Below are 17,376 nucleotides of genomic sequence, written 5' to 3'. Positions count from 1 at the left end.
TCTCAAAATAAATAAATAAATAAATAAATAAATAAATAAATAAATAAATAAATAAATAAAATGAACCAAATGACCGGGAATACTAATCATATCTCAATAATAACCCTGAATATTAATGGCCTGAACTCATCAATCAAAAGACATAGACTGGCAGATTGGATCAAAAAGAAAGATCCAACAATATGTTGCCTGCAAGAGACTCACCTCGTAGAAAGAGATACACATAGACTAAAGGTGAAAGGATGGGGGAAAACATATCATGCACATGGACTCAGCAAAAAAGCTGGGGTATCCATCCTCATTACAGATAAGGTGGACTTCAAGTCAAAACTAGTCAAAAGGGATAAAGAAGGACATTACATACTGCTTAAGGGAACCATAAATCAGCAAGACATAACAATCATAAACATCTATGCCCCAAACAGTGGCTCATCCATGTATGTCAAACAAATCCTTCTCAATTTCAGAAACCAAATAGACCATAACACAATAATACTAGGTGATTTTAACACGCCTCTCTCACCACTGGACAGATCTTCCAAACAAAAATTGAACAAAGAAACCATAGATCTCAATAACACAATCAATAATTTAGACTTAACAGACATTTATAGAATATACCATCCAACCAAGAGCGAATACACTTTCTTCTCAGCAGCACATGGATCCTTCTCTAAAATAGACCATATATTATGCCACAAAGCTAATGTAAGCAAATACAAGAAGATAGAGACACTACCTTGTATTCTATCAGATCATAATGGTTTGAAGTTAGAAATAAATGAAAGAGTAAAAAACAGAAGCTACTCCAACACCTGGAGATTAAACAATATGCTATTACATGATGAATGGATAACAGAAGATATTAGGAAGGAAATTAAAAAATTCCTAGAGGTAAATGAGAACAAAGAAACATCATATCAAAATCTTTGGGACACTATGAAAGCAGTACTTAGAGGAAAATTTATTTCATGGAGCGCATTCAATAAAAGAAGTAAAAATCAACAAATAAACAACCTAACACTTCAGCTCAAAGCCCTAGAAAAAGAAGAACAGACCAACACCAAAAGTAGTAGAAGACAGGAAATAGTTAAACTCAGAGCTGAAATCAACGAAATTGAAACAAAAGAAACTATACAAAAAATTGACAAAATAAATAGTTGGTTCTTTGAAAAAATAAACAAAATTGATAAACCCTTAGCCACTCTAACAAAGAGAAGACGAGAGAAAACCCAAATAACCAAAATTCGGAATGAACAAGGAAATATCACAACAGACACGATTGAAATACAAAACATAATTAGAAGCTATTTTGAAAATCTATATTCTAACCAAATACAAAATTTCAAAGACATCAACAGGTTTCTAGAGACATATGAATTGCCTAAATTGAGCGAGGAGGACATACAAAATTTAAATAGATCAATTTCAAGTAATGAAGTAGAAGAGGTCATCAAAAGCCTACCAACAAAGAAAAGTCCAGGACCAGACGGGTTCTCAGCTGAGTTCTACAAAATCTTTAAAGAAGAGCTCATTCCAATACTTCTCAAAGTATTCCATGAAATAGAAGAGGAGGGTACCCTCCCAAACTCATTCTATGAAACCAATATTACCTTGATACCCAAGCCAGACAGAGATAAATCGAGGAAAGAAAATTTCAGACCAATATCATTAATGAACATTGACGCAAAAATTCTCAATAAAATTTTAGCAAATCGCATACAAAAATATATTAAAAAGATAGTGCACCACGATCAAGTGGGTTTTATCCCAGGGATGCAAGGTTGGTTCAACATCCGGAAATCAATAAATGTAATTCACCATATCAATAGACTTAAAGTCAAGAACCACATGATTATTTCAATAGATGCAGAAAAAGCATTTGATAAAATACAACACCCCTTCATGCTCAAAACACTAGAAAAAATAGGGATAGTGGGAACATTCCTTAGCATTGTAAAGGCCATCTATGCTAAGCCCATGGCTAATATCATTCTAAACGGTGAAAAACTGAAAGCATTCCCCCTAAAAACTGGAACAAGACAGGGATGCCCTCTTTCACCACTCCTATTCAATATCGTTCTTGAGACTCTAGCCAGAGCAATTAGACAGACCAAGGAAATTAAAGGAATACGAATAGGAAAAGAAGAACTCAAACTATCCCTATTTGCGGATGATATGATTATATACTTAGAGGAACCAGGAAATTCCACCAGAAAACTGTTAGAACTCATAAGTGAATTCAGTAAAGTGGCAGGTTACAAGATCAATGCTCATAAATCCAATGCATTTTTATACATAAGTGAGGAATCCTCAGAAAGAGAAATTATGAAAACCACCCCATTCACCATAGCATCGAAAAAAATAAAATACTTGGGAATCAATCTCACAAAAGAAGTAAAAGACCTCTACAATGAGAACTACAGAACACTAAAGAAAGAAATCGAAGAAAACCTTAGAAGATGGAAAGATCTCCCATGTTCTTGGATAGGCCGAATTAATATTGTCAAAATGGCCATACTTCCAAAAGTGCTATACAGATTCAATGCAATCCCAATTAAAATTCCAATGACGTACCTTACAGAAATAGAGCAAGCAATCATGAAATTCATCTGGAAGAATAAGAAACCCAGAATAGCTAAAGCAATCCTTCACAGGAAAAATGAAGCAGGGGGTATCGCAATACCCGAACTTCAACTTTATTACAAAGCAATAGTAACAAAGACGGCATGGTACTGGTACCAAAATAGACAGGTAGATCAATGGTACAGAATAGAGGACACGGACACAAACCCAAATAAATACAACTTTCTAATACTAGACAAAGGTGCCAAAAATATGCAATGGAGAAAAGATAGCCTCTTCAACAAATGGTGCTGGGAGAATTGGAAATCCATATGCAACAGAATGAAACTAAACCCATATGTCTCACCCTGCACAAAACTCAACTCAAAATGGATTAAGGACCTTGGAATCAGACCAGAGACTCTGCAGATTATAGAAGAAAAAGTAGGTCCCGATCTTCAACATGTCGGGCTAGGACCAGACTTCCTCAACAGGACTCCCATAGCACAAGAAATAAAAGCAAGAATCAATAACTGGGATAGATTCAAACTAAAAAGCTTTCTCTCAGCAAAGGAAACTATCAGTAATGTGAAGAAAGAGCCTACAGAGTGGGAGAATATCTTTGCCAATCATACTTCAGATAGAGCACTAATCTCCAGAATCTATAAAGAACTCAAAAAACTCTACATCAAGAATACAAATAATCCAATCGACAAATGGGCTAAGGAAATGAACAGACACTTCACAGAAGAAGATGTACAAGCAATCAATAAACATATGAAAAAATGTTCAACATCTCTAGTAATAAGAGAAATGCAAATCAAAACCACCCTAAGATTCCATCTCACCCCAATTAGAATGGCGATTATCAAAAATACAAGCAACAGGTGTTGGCGAGGATGTGGGGAGAAAGGTACACTCATACATTGCTGGTGGGGCTGCAAATTAGTGCAGCCACTCTGGAAAGCAGTGTGGAGACTCCTTAGAAAACTTGGAATGGACCCTCCATTTGACCCAGCTATCCCACTCCTTGGCCTATACCCAAAGGATCTAAAATCAGCATACTACAGAGATACAGCCACATCAATGTTCATAGCTGCTCAATTCACAATAGCCAGACTATGGAACCAACCTAGATGCCCTTCAATTGACGAGTGGATAAAGAAACTGTGGTATATATACACAATGGAATATTACTCAGCCATAAAGAATGACAAAATTATGGCATTTGCAGGCAAATGGATGAAATTGGAGAATATCATGCTAAGTGAGATAAGCCAATCTCAAAAAGACAAGGGACGAATGATATCGCTAATAAGTGGAGGATGACACATAATGGGGGGGAGGGAAGGGTTAGTGTTAGGGTTAGAGTTAGGGTTAGGGAGGGGGGCAAGTATGGAGGAAGAAAGTACTGTATAGAGGGTAAAGAGGGATGGGAGGGGTGGGGGGAAGGGGAAAAAATAACAGAATGAATCAAACAACATTATTGTATGTGGATTTATGATTACACAAATGGTATGCCTTTGCGCCATGTACAAAGAGAGAGACAACATGTATCCCATTTGTTTACAATAAAATTAAAAAAAAAAAAAAAAAAAGATGCAAGATAAGTGTTGAGGTTGTGGAGAATGTACAATGTTGGTGGGAATGTAAATACTACATTAGGGAAAACAGTATGGAGTTGCCTTGAAAAAATGAAAAGAAAACTACATATGATCCAGCAATCCCATTTCTGGTTTTATATTCTAAGGAAATGAAATCAGTTTGTGGGAGAGATATCTTCACTCGCATATTCATTGTAGCATTATTCATAATAGCCAAGATGTGGAACCAGTGTCTAGATAAAGAAAAGGGGCATATGGGTACAAAGGAATACTATTCAGCCTTTAAAAAGAGCATCCTATCATTTGGAACAACAATGTCTAGAGGACATTATACTGAGTGAAATAAGAAAGACACAAAAAAGACAAACGCTCATTGTCTTACATGTGGAATTTAAAAAATTTAAACGCAGAGGCAGAGAGTAGAATGATGGTTGCCAGAAACTAAGGTTGGAGTAAAGAATGGAGAGATGCTGGTCAGGGAAGAAGGTATAAAGTTTCAGCTAGGATGATTAAATTCTGGATAGCAATTGTATAGCATGGTGAATTTAGTTAATAATAATGTATTTTATGCTTTAAGGTTGCTGTGAGAGTGTATCTTACATGTGCTCATTACAAAAAAAGTGAGGTGATAGATATGTTAATCAACTTGATTCAGTCTTTCATAATTTATGCATTTACCAGAGTATCATGTTGTACACAGTAAATATTTAATAGTTATTTGTCAATTATAAATGTAAAGCTGGGGGGGAAATCTGGGAGCAACTCCAATGTCCTTCAGCAGGTGAATGGATAAAAAACTGTGGGACATCCTATAATGGAAGACTACCTAACAATAAAATGGAACATCTTGATACCTGCAGCAACTTAGATGATCTCAAGGGTGTTAGGTGAAACAAACCAATCTCAAAATTTTACACAATGTATTCCATTTACATAACATTTTCAAAAGCCATTTGTAATGATGAGAGAACAAGTAAGTGGTTGGAGAAAGGGTGTGACTATAAAGGAGTAACATGAGGGAGGTGTTATGGGGTGTGTGTGTATGTGTGTGAGTGATGGACCTGTCTAGCATCCTGCTCTGATGATGGTTACATTAATCTACACATAGAACTACACGCACACCCCACACAGACCATGCAAATCCAGGGAAATTCAAATAGGGACTATAGTTCAGACAATAATATTGCACCACTGTCAATTTCCTGGTTTGGGTTACATATGCTGATTGTGTAAGACATTCCTGGGGAAAGCTGGACATAAGAACTCTCTGTACTGCTTTTGCAACTTCTTGTGTCTTAAATAATTTCAAAATGAAAAGATTTTTGAGAAAAATAAAGCACAGGGATTTCTGGTGGCAGTCAAATGAGAAACTACTACTGGACATAATGCTGAAACAAGGTCAAAAAGTGGAAGAGAGTCCACTGCCTGTTGGAGATGCAAGAGGAGGAAAGAGATGTGGAGAGTCTTGCCCTGGAGACCATTTGGAAGAGAACAGTCCAGACCTGTTGACCCCTTTCCTGTCCTGCTCACTTCTTGCTTTCGGAGGAGCACATGCTGGGGTGGATGGGGCCTTGCTGAAACTTCTCCTGAAGCCTCACACATGGGGACTGGGGAAGGAAGTGTTTCTTCAGTGAACCTGGTTGGGAAAACAGAGAGAAGGAGATGAGGGTTCTTCCTTAAGAGTGTTTACAACAGGTTACATGTGTGTGAACAGTGAAGGTTAAATGGCATAAGAAAGCACTCAGCTGTGGAATGAAATCCCACCTCAAACCCCAGCTCCTCACTTACTAGGCATGTGGCTTGATCACTTTATTGAACTTTTCTAACCCCCTGGCCCTATTAAAAAACAGAAGAGTGATGCTTTTTATCTCTGAATGCCTTAAAGGTTGCATTAGTCTCTGTAGAGCAAGCACTTATCAACTGCCTAGTATACACAGGTAATGTTGTCTTACTCTTTTAATATTATTTTCTACTTCTACCAGTATTCTCAGAAATAGAAATAATATGCCAAATGATTCTGACTCTAGTGTAATTTCTGCATTCAAAGGTACTTTAGCTCTTCAAACTCATGAAATCAGTTCTTAGTCCCTCTATGTGTAAATACAATTTAAGATTAATAGTTGTTACTTTCTATTACATATGCCCCAACTCCCAAAGTGCTTTGCACTTTAGATATATTATCTCTAACCTTGATAGCACACAGGAGAAATAATATTCTCCCCCCATTTTCAGAGGAAGTAGTTAGGAGAATCACTGAACAAATACAGCTAGTCAATTTGATTTCAGGCTACCTCAGAATTAATTCATGAAAGATGCACACACACACATATTATCTATTAGTTGTTCCTTTTACTTCTGACTCTAGCACATAATATACAACTCTTGTCACTGACTAAAACACACACTTTCAGGCCATTGCTGGGAACAAAATTGAGAGACATCGGACAAATACAGAAACCAAGAACCCAAAGTTATAGCAAGAATTCACTCTGAAGTTCTAGCCAGTGTGTAAATCCAGTAGGCATAATGGAAGTCTGCCAAGGCCCAAGATCCAAGCTAGCAGACGGAATCTGAAGGGGCAGAAGAAACCTTGCATAAGCTACGGCAGGCTCTGTGCACCCCAGGGCACCCAAGACTCCCCCTCTATGTCTTCTTGGTGACACCAACAGCTGAATGGGGGCCTTTGTGGAGCCTCAGTTGAGGAGGCAGGTGAAAAGGCTTGGCCTACTAACACTACTACAGCATGTTAGAAAACTGGGTCAGGAAGGCCCCTGGCAGAGCTTCATTAATCATTAGTATTAGAACAGGGTGCCAAGCAGCTAGAGGAGGAAGTAAAAGAACACTGTAGAAACCAGTCAGGACATCTGGATCAGCTGTCCCAGTGTGGTCCCTGACTGGCTGTAAAACCACATGCCAGTCCCTTCACCTTAAAATGAAGGAGTCAGGGCAGATCACTGGTTTTCAAGCTGTGCGCCTCAGACCTCTGGGTCTCCAATACTGCCCTACACACCTGGTGTGGGCGGAATGGTGGGGAGGAGGCAGGTCCTGCCTAGCAACACACTTCCTTTTATTTCTTCTGAGCCTTGAACCTTGAAGACACCTTTAATTCTAATAGTTTATGCAGTTTAACAAATACTTAGTAAGCTACTTCTAGGTTCAGAGCCTTGCAGAAGGTTCTGATGGGGACAAAACTGAGTCAAACCCAGTCACAGAATTATGAATTCACAGATTCTCCCCTGTGGGGAAGAATTCCAGCAGTGTACTGCTTCAGGATTCCTCTCAGGTTTCACAACACCCCAAGGCCCAATGTTCTCCTGATGCAAAATTGAGGAGGAGGAGGAGGAGAGGAGAGGGAGAGGAAGATTCCCCATATAGCAGGTGAATCTTTCCTGCCTCCAAGAGATTGACTTGTGAGTCACCTGGAAGCTAATAATATTCCAGTCCTGTAGCAGTCTCCCTGTGGTTGGGTGTGTCCTATGGCCAATTGTCAGCACTGTATGCCCTATTGCTTTGTGCCCTACTTAAAATCAGGGCATCTGCTCTGTCTTTTGGGAATTGCTACAAGTCTCCTGCTAGGAATTGCTCAAGGCCTTTTCCCACAGCAAAAGGGAAAAAGTTGAAATCACTGCCTCATAAATTATAATATATGCCTAGATTGTAACTCTAGTGTCTAAGGTTCACAAAGAAAAGAGGGAGTTTGGGTTTCTATTGTTTTTCCCCCTGGGATTTGAAATATATCACAATTGCATGAGATATGGAAAAATGCATTTAGAAATGAATTTTAAAAAATCAATGTGGCATATGGCCATAATATTCCTAAGTAAAGTCATACAAGTTTCTGTTCCAATCCGGATACACTTTGGGGCTTTTATTTCCTCCTTCCCACCAGCTTATCATGAATTCATCAATATGCTTTTTTACTACTGCCCCTCAACTTGAGTAGTTATAATGAGGTAATGGGCATTTGGTCTTGTATCTAAATTTCCACATTTCAGCTTCAGAGTTGTAAGAATGCATTTTTGTATTGATCCTTAGCACTGTTTATAGTTCAAGAGAGCTCTGAACTCTAAAATATATGCACTATAAATTTAATTAATATCCATATGTTCATATACATAGATTTCATTAAATGACCCAGTGGATATTGAAGAACAACATTCCCCAATATGTTTAATATGAACATATTGTTGTTCATATATCTAATATGAACATTCATATTAAATTGAAATTTTGTTTTATTTTAAAAGAGGAAAAGAAAAACTAAAAAAAAAATTGTCTTTGCAGAGAAAAGGCTAGAAACCAAGGTGGTGGTATCCTAATGAGCTGAGGGCAGAGATTAATTTCTTTTTCCTTCCTAACTCCAGCTCTTAATATCTTTTATTTTATTTTTTGTACCAGGAATTGAACCCAGGAGTGCTTAACCAATGAACAACATCCCCAACTCTTTTTCTATGTTTTATTTTGAGACAGGATTTCACTAAGTTGCTTAGGGTCTTGCTACATTGCTGAGGCTGGCTTTGAACTTGCGACCCTCCTGACTCAGCCTCCCAAGCTACTGAGATTACAGGTGTGCACTACCATTCCCAGCTCCAAATTTTGATATCTTGACAAGTTGATATTTAGGATTGCCAAATTAAGGTTTGAGAGACAATGATCATCAGCAAGATAGTAAATAGTAAACCATGGGTACACTGCAGTCATTAAAGGGGACCATTGAGCAAAATATTTAGCAAGTTTTCTTTTCTACTTACATATTTTACTTGAATGGCTGGTTGAATGATTGAGATATAAATTCTACCACATCTCTACTAACAAGGCCTACCTATTGTCCCTGGTTAGGGAAGAGAGGCAGAAATGTAGCATGACTGGCTTATTAATAAACCAGCAATAAGGGGAAGAAGTTGGCTTTCTGGAAAAACTTGAGAAGGGAGGAACCCAAAGGGACCTAAGATATTTAATCAGGTTCAACTAACTGTAGCTAAACATTTAGCTGTCCTGTGGGCAGGATATCTTTGTTCTTCCAGGTCCTCTTAGTCCACCCAAGCTGACAGACTGATGGTTAGGGAGCTTGCTCTCTCAGTGTAAAACAAAGCCTATAAGCATCATTTAAAGAAGCCAGGCCCACCCAGAACAAGAGGCAGTGCTGACTGTTTTAGCTCATAACAAAACATCATTTGCTGACTTCAAGAATGTAAAAAGAAAAAAAAAAAAAAGAATGTAAAAAGAAGTCATGCTTCCTAGCCCAGCTATAAGCAGCAAATCAGTCTAAAACCAGCAGGTTTTCTGAAGCCTGAGAGAGAGGCACTTATTGTTAATTTCTGATGCAGATGTCAGCTTGGAGTTAGAAATCTGTGTGGTTATGAAAATGAGGTCCCATCCATCACCTGCTCTACAATGGGCTGTTGTCATATCTCTGGGCCTGTATGGCCCTTGATGCATGATGTAAAAGACATACAAAAAGCATTTCCTAGGAGAATTCTCCTAGGAATCCGACCAATGGAAATGGATCTTGGAAGCAGCCTGATCTCATTGGAACAAGTGAACATATATGTGCATATGCCTACATGGATAAGTATTCCCTCAGATTCTGCCCTTTCCTGGAAACAGAGACTAGGAAAAGCTTCACAAACATCCTGCTAGGAAACCTTTCTGTCTTTCATGTTTAGACTCCTTTCAGCACCACACTGCCAGAGAAGCCAGGGAGGGGTTCACCCAGACAATGAGGTTTTTCATTGAGGATTTGGGGTGTATCAATTTTCTAGGCGATGTATAAATTTTCTAAAACTCAAAATGTTTGTGGAAGTCCATAGCAATCAGAATCTTGAAAATATTTCCGGCCTGTTTGTGTTCAATAATGCCAGCTACTTCTCAGCCATTCTGAGACCACCGGGATCTCCTTGAAACTGCTGCTGGCATCCAACATGTACCCTTCTTGTCTTAACAGAGGCATGAGCCAGACTGTGACTCTCAGAGATTTCTGGCACTTTAGAGCCACTTGACTCTCCTGCCTACTTCCTATCCTTCCTCCAAACAGAAGATGGCTTTATCAGAGAAAAGTGAGACTAGCAAAGAGGACAAAAATGAGATTAGGAAGAAAAGATGGGCCGTCCACATCTATTAATGAATTCATACATTCATTCCACAAGTGGTTATAGAAACTTAGCATTTTCCAAAGACTGTGCCAGGGACTGAGATATAGATGAATTAGAAACAGCTTGACTTTTGAGAATAGAAACTGTCTAGTGGGGCAAACATAAAATGGTGGCATTATATAACATGATAATTTATTAATGCATATATGCCATGGGGAGTTATAAGAACATAGAGGATGGCACCAAACCTAGACTTGAGGACATCATCCATATAGATAGTGCTCTTATTTCTTTGAATCCAATGAGGTAAGTCACTCACAAAGCAAATGTAGAGACTGACTTTTCCTCTGGGAAATGAAAGACCATGGGAGATTTTGTGCAGAGAAGTGTCATGATCTGAATTACCTTCAGTGTATCACTCAAGTTGCTACACATGTTGAAAATAGACTTTGGGGAAGTTTCAGGGTAGAAGCAGGGAGACCAGTTAGGGGGCTATTGCAAACAAGACTTTGATCAGGTGGTGGCAGCAGAGGTGGTGAGAAGGGATTGAGTGCTGGGTGTATTTTGAGAATAGAGTCAACAAGATTTCATGACAGATTGGATGTGGGAAGTGAGCAAGAATCAAGGATGACACCAAGGTTTTTGGTCCAAGCAAATGGAAAAATGGAATTCCTGTTATCTGAACTAGGGAAGAATTTGGGAGGAGCAGTTGATAGAGAAGACTAGAAGTCAAATTTTAGACAAATTGTAGTCAAAAAGCAGCATACTGATGTTTAAAATTCTTTAAGTGGAACCATTTCACATGATCATAAGACCCAGGGTGTAACCCCGGGGGTGGATGTCTGGAGTGGAATAAAGTGAAGTCATTATAATTAGGGAATTTACAAGTCTCAAGGTTGAAAGGTTAATGAAATCTCCTGGGATGGCCTCCTAAGATGGTGGCCCCGGTAGGAGAAGATGGGCCAGTTCTTATGATACAGAATTTAAATATAAATGACTAGAAGTCACACTAATATTAGTTTGAGGTGCAAAAGAATTTGAATTAGTTTCACATTGACTCAGACATCAGAAATGGGAAAAACAGCAAAAAGATCAGATTTGTGAAAAGACATCAGATAACATGATAAGACTGTTCAGAGTTTTATCTGAGATAGATTTATCATCTTATTATAGCATAGATCAAAAACAGTGGGTTGAAAAGGAATCATAATTTAAATTCTAATTATTTTACTAAAAAGTCTTTTGGAAGGACATTCATATTTGGTTTGGGATATGTTAAATCTCAGTGACACCACTTACATCAACTCATGTAGAATTTTAGAAAGCACATCCTATGACATCTTAGGAAAGTTTTCTAATAGTTCTGCCCCAATCTTAGGCCATATTTCTAAACCCAAAAATTTCACATATACTGTCTCCAAATTCCAAAACCAATATTTGATAAAGATTTTTAAAACATCATACCCATGAGTTGTTGGATGCCACTAAGCATCAGAATTCATTAGACTATTGAAATGATATTTCAGGATTATACAAGTTTGGCAGATGTAGACAGATATTTTTCTATAGACATCTATAGGTATTTATCTACAGACTCAGAGAACTTACTTGAAAATAGAAAAATCAAGAAAACTCTTGCCTTATACTTTGAGACAATAAATTTTAAAAAAAGAGAGATAATGAGACAGCTATAATATCTTTTTAAAAAAATTCCACTTTGTTTCAGACTCCCAGTCATAAACAGAACACAGTAATGTAGATGGCACTGGCTATTTATAATTAAGTATATAATATTTAAATCTTCCGACTTTGTGGAAATTGTGTGTTTGTGACCCAATTAAACTATTCAGCTATGTAGGCTGAATAGTTCAATAGAAAAAGTATAAATGACATTGATGACTGAATTCCTATCAGTGTGGCAGTCATTCCCTGACATAATTCACCTGCTGAATTAGAGATGATTCACCTTTAAGTGGCTTTACAGGTGTTCACTAGGCCAAACAAAATAGGAAAATCATCTTCTATTCACTTTTTCTTTTCTGAGGCAAGTTTTCAGTAAAATTGTTCAGAAGAAAAGCATGAAAAAATTATGTATGTAAGTCTATACTATGTCTGTTTGGACAATGAATTTGCACCAGTGTCTAAGATGTGATCGCTATGTAATGTCTGTTTCATCAAAACTAACTAAATTGAGTTCCTCTTAATTAGATCAGAAAAGGGAAGAATTCTAAATCAAGATTCCATGCAGTACTGAATCACTCAAAGGACACAGAATTGTGGTATTCAAATAAACTAGGGGCAGAGAAGAATAAAGTGAGAAACCTATCTATGAGTGACTTGGATGAAACAGATGTGTGGCTGTAAGATCCAGGCAGGTGCTTGGTAAGGAAGTCACCATCATATATCCATGGCTTATGTGCAGGAGCATTTGAGAAACAGGGGCTGCAAAGGGCAGGGGGCGGTCTTGGGTACTGGTCTTGCACAAGTGCCCCCCACTGGTTATACCACTGCTCAAGCTTCCAAGTGGTCGTCCCCATGGCAGCAGTGTCTTCTGCTCTAAGTCAATGTCAACATGAGTCTTTCTAATGTAGTACTTTTCTTAAAGAATGCTTTGTGAAAATGCTGGTTAGCACTATTCCTATTTATTCCTATATACCACATCTTTCTCCTTCTCTCTTAGACAAAGAAACTAGGGAAGGTCACTCTCCCTAAGTCCACAACTGGAAAACAGAGACAGAGGAGACAGATCTGAGTGAGCGAAGTGTTTAGGTAGGATAGGGCTAGATCTTAAATTGGATATGGGAGGCTTAAGGTAAATGACAGAAGAATGAAGAATGTTCTTTTAGATGTCACACTTTTGGGGGGGCAGTATTGGGGGTCAAACCCAGGGCCTCATCCATGCTAGGAGAATGCTCAACCACTGAGCTACTCCCCAATTATATGTCACTCTTGCTAAGTGATAAAGGTGGTATTTTAGGAAAATAAGTCTGAAAGTAAGGTATGCGGTGTACTAGTCAGGAAAAATTACTGTTGCAGACAGCAGAAAGTTACATGAAAAATCCAAAAATTAATATTTTTGCATCACCTTAGAATTTAGAGTTTTGGCCTGTATTTCATTTGGGCCCCACAGTGTCTTGTGGTGTATGAAAGCTGGTGTTATCTTCATTTCATGGAAGAGGAAACAGGCCTAGAGTAGTTCAATGACAGCCTCAAGGTCACACAGCTGTGCATGCATAGCCATCCCCACCTGTCACACCTGATTCCAGTTCCTGTCTCTCACATGCCTGTATCCTGGATAAATGCAGTAACAGGAATGGAGATGAGGAGAAACTCAGGGAAAGACTTTGACATCAGAAGGGAAAGAACTTGGTGATTGAGCATAGATGATAAATAAACAGAAGAAGAAAAAGTTGATCCTCAGGTTACTAAAACATGGACAGTGGTGAGATTATAGTACTGTCCCTAATGTTGGTGACATGCCTACAGTGTGACAGGCCCTGTGACAAGCACTTTGCAATAGTGCTTCACAACTCTTAAAGAGTGGTATTATTATTATCCCCATTTTACAAGGGTATACATGAAAGTCATTCTCACTTTTTGAGAGAGAGAAATAAAACAACATTTTTACTGCAAAACAATGTTAAGCTCAACTGGATTCATTGGACTGTGGTGACGGGGCTGAGTTTCAGGGTGAGGGTTTGGCATTCTTGTGTGTGTGGATGTATTAAGATGCCAGCCATCTGGCACATGGTGATCATGACACTGGCAAATGCAGCACTGCTGGACTGCTTGTCAGATGCTTCCCAGGTACTTTGCCTGTCATCAAAATATGCTGCACTGAATGGCTATTATAAAAAAAATAATAATAACAAATGATGGTGAGGATGTGGAAAAAAAGGAACCCTTACACCCGATTGGTGGGATGTAAATTAGTAGAGCCACTGTGGAAAACTGTATGACGGTTTCTCAAAAAAAACTAGTAATAGCATAATAATAGCACTACCACATGATCCAACTTTCCCACTGCTGGGTATGTACCCCAAGGAAATGAAGTCAGCATGTTATAGTGATACCTGCATGCCCACATTTATTGCTGCCGCACCATTTACAATAACCAAGTTATGGAATCAACTTTTACCCATCAATGGATGAATGGATAAAGTAAGTATATATCAATGGAGAATTATTCGGCCATAAAGAAGAATGAAATCATGTCATTAATTCATTCTGGAAAATGGATGGAACTGGAGGGTCCTCACATTAAAAAAAAAAAACAAGGCACAGAAAAACAAGTCCTATTTTCTCTCATATGTGAAAATTTAAAAAACAAAATAAAATAAACAAAATAAAATAAAACCCTGAAAGTAGAAGAGTAGAAGTAGAAGAGGAGTGAAAAGATAACAGGAGGTTGGGGTGAGGTTGGTTGGGGGGAGAAGGAGGGTAATAGGGAGGTTAGATATGATCAAAGCATGATGTGTATATATATATATATATTATATATATACATATATATATACACATATATATGGAAATTTCACAGTCAAACATTAATCTGTACAATTTAAAGTGTATCAACAATTATAAAAAAGAATTAAAAAAAAATAAAATAGTCTGCATTAAGTGGATAGTTTTACCTTGGTCCTGGCATTTAAGCCACTCAATCACACAACTTAGGGACAGGAAAGAATGTCTTCCTCCTCAACTATTATTTAAAATAAACATATCAAGTGGGGTGTGGTGGCACACGTGTGTAATTCCTGCTAATCTACAGGCTGAGGCAGGAGTATCACATGTTTGAGGGCAGCTGAGGCAATTTAGCAAGACCCTATCTCAAAATAAAATATAAAGAACTGAGGGTATAGCTCAGTACCTGCCTATCATGTGCAAAGTCCTGAGTTCACTCCCCAGTACCACAAAAAACAAACAAACAAAAAAACTACACACACACACATATACACACACACACACACACACACACACACATTTGTCTCCAGTAATTATCAAATGATTCTTATTAAATTTATGTAGAATACACTGTTTAGACTAAAATGCTTAAATACAATTACATTCCTTCTTGTTACTTGCTCAGTGTATTGTTATCAGTCACTATTCAGGAAGCTTGATTTTCTCTTGGTTTTCCCCAGTTCACTGCCTGAATCTCTGCTGGTGCTGAGACTGTCTGAGACCCTTATTGTCCACATCTCACTCTAATCGTCAACTGCTCTATAACCTCATTGAAAACTACTTGGAGAAAAGATCCTGCCCTAATTTCCTGCTTTTCATCCCTCCTGCCTCTTCTTCATCAGGTAGAGAAAGGAGAAAATTTACATATCAACTAAAATACATAGAGTATACAAAATATCCCAAACCTCTTTTCAGATAGAAGTTTACCTTACAGCTCATTTCTAAAAGCTCCAAGCGGTCTCTCTGGGTATCTACCTGCTAGTTATTTATTCACTCAGCTGTATACAGCAGTCCCTAGCAACTCTAAACTTCATGGATACCTTCCTAACTCTTGTCTGCTGCCTCCTGAGTGTAGGTAGTCAGTCTTCTTTGCAAGAAGTGCCAGAATTTAGTTCTCTTTGAAAATAAATTTAAATGCACCATAAGTGTCACAGGGCAGGGGAGTAGTTTCTTCCTAGTGGGGGCCCTCACTCTGGGGCTACATTGGAGATTATGCCAGGGAGAAAGCTTTGATCTTGGAGACCTTTGGCCATAATTTGATAATTATGGGTCATAACTTCAGGTGTCTTTCTTCCTAAACCCATCTAGGATTGTGAAGATGTCCAGTCCCAATCTGAACATTGTGACCTTGCTGGGCAGTTGTCTGACTTACAGTAGCGCTTACCTCTTTGGGATTCAAGATGTTTTTGTGGGGAGCTCAATGGAAACTCTCATTCAGGTAGGTGACATTTTGAAATTCTGTTTAGAATATAATACTAAAACTTTGATAAGTTTTTACATCAACTTCTCCCAAGAGTGGTGGTTCCGTATATCCCTGGTTTGGGCATTTTCACAGGCAATCTCTAACACACTCAGCTACTGAGGTCCATCTTGGATCCAGTGCCCTCTGTGAACCAGAGGCTTTGCAGATCAGAATGCACGGAGAACTGATGAAGGTTCCCGTCCTGACTTTTGCTTCTTTACCTTCCACCTGTAGATAAGACTGTCCATGCTGTGCATTGGGACCTCCCTTGTGTTTGGCCCTATTCTGGGGAAGAGCTGGCGACTCTACAAGGTGTTTACCCAGAGAGTCCCGGACAAGAGAGTGGTGAGTTGGCAGCAAGCACACAATGCTGGATTGCAGGCCGCAGCTCCACGTGTATTAAAAGCTAGAGAAACATGTGCGGGTTAGTGGGCCTCACCCCTTTTAGGATGATCTGAAGTTCTTGTTCCTCACTTCAAACGTTTGACTCAGGTGACCTCAAAAAGCCCCAGGTCTGGAAGGCTGTGAACCAGTACTATTAGGAGATACATCTTGGAACATAGGCTCTGCTTCATGCACACCCACTCCAGGCCCTACAGAGATCTGTGAGCAAGCCAATACTGGCACAGGTGTGAGGGAGAACACGATGCTCAGAGAAACTGTTGCTTGGCACAAGTGTGAATTGGAAGTGGAGGGAGGACAAATGATTACAGAGAAGCTATAGCAAGTGAGCAGAGCTATTTTCCTCCTAGAGCCCAGTTCTTTTCTATGTAGAAGGAAATTCTTTAAACTGAGAAGGATGTGGCTAGAGCAATGAGCAAGAAAGAAGATGCCCATGCAGCAGATAGAAGCAACCCTGGGACAGTGTTAAAGCAGATCACCTTCATGTCCCTGGCATCAACGCAGTCAACATTCCTCCATTTTCCCCTAGAGCACTGAGCAGACCTCAGAGCCTGACCATCACCCTCTTTGGCTAGAGGCTCTTTCCAGACCTAATATATAATTCAGCTGGAGTCTACTTCTCTGGAATGATGAGACTTTTTTGCAAATATTATCGAATCATGATGAATATTTATCAAAAGCTCAGCTGTGAGTAACCACACAGATGAAGAAGATTGCCCAAAAGGACAAAAAGTTCAGCCATCCCTCTAGAACACTGATTCCTTTTCCAAAAATAGCTTTTTTTTTT

At 38.7% G+C, this 17,376-nt stretch overlaps 1 protein-coding gene across 2 annotated transcripts in view; it reads left to right on the top strand.

Annotated features, from left to right (window-relative positions):
- The window catches only part of GPR156 (G protein-coupled receptor 156), a 90,952-nt gene that overhangs the window by 54,934 nt on the left and 18,642 nt on the right, over positions 1-17,376 (top strand). For both annotated transcript variants that reach the window (XM_079155297.1, XM_079155298.1), the window contains 2 exons: positions 16,034-16,163; positions 16,422-16,532. In XM_079155297.1, the coding sequence (XP_079011423.1) occupies positions 16,034-16,163; positions 16,422-16,532 (241 nt within the window). The remainder of the gene's footprint in view (positions 1-16,033; positions 16,164-16,421; positions 16,533-17,376) is intronic.

The sequence above is a fragment of the Sciurus vulgaris genome (genome assembly GCF_902686455.1).
Source record: "Sciurus vulgaris genome assembly, chromosome: 10".
Lineage (NCBI taxonomy): Eukaryota > Metazoa > Chordata > Mammalia > Rodentia > Sciuridae > Sciurus > Sciurus vulgaris.
Note: the sequence above shows the minus strand (reverse complement) of the source record. Positions and strands in the feature narration are given on the sequence as shown.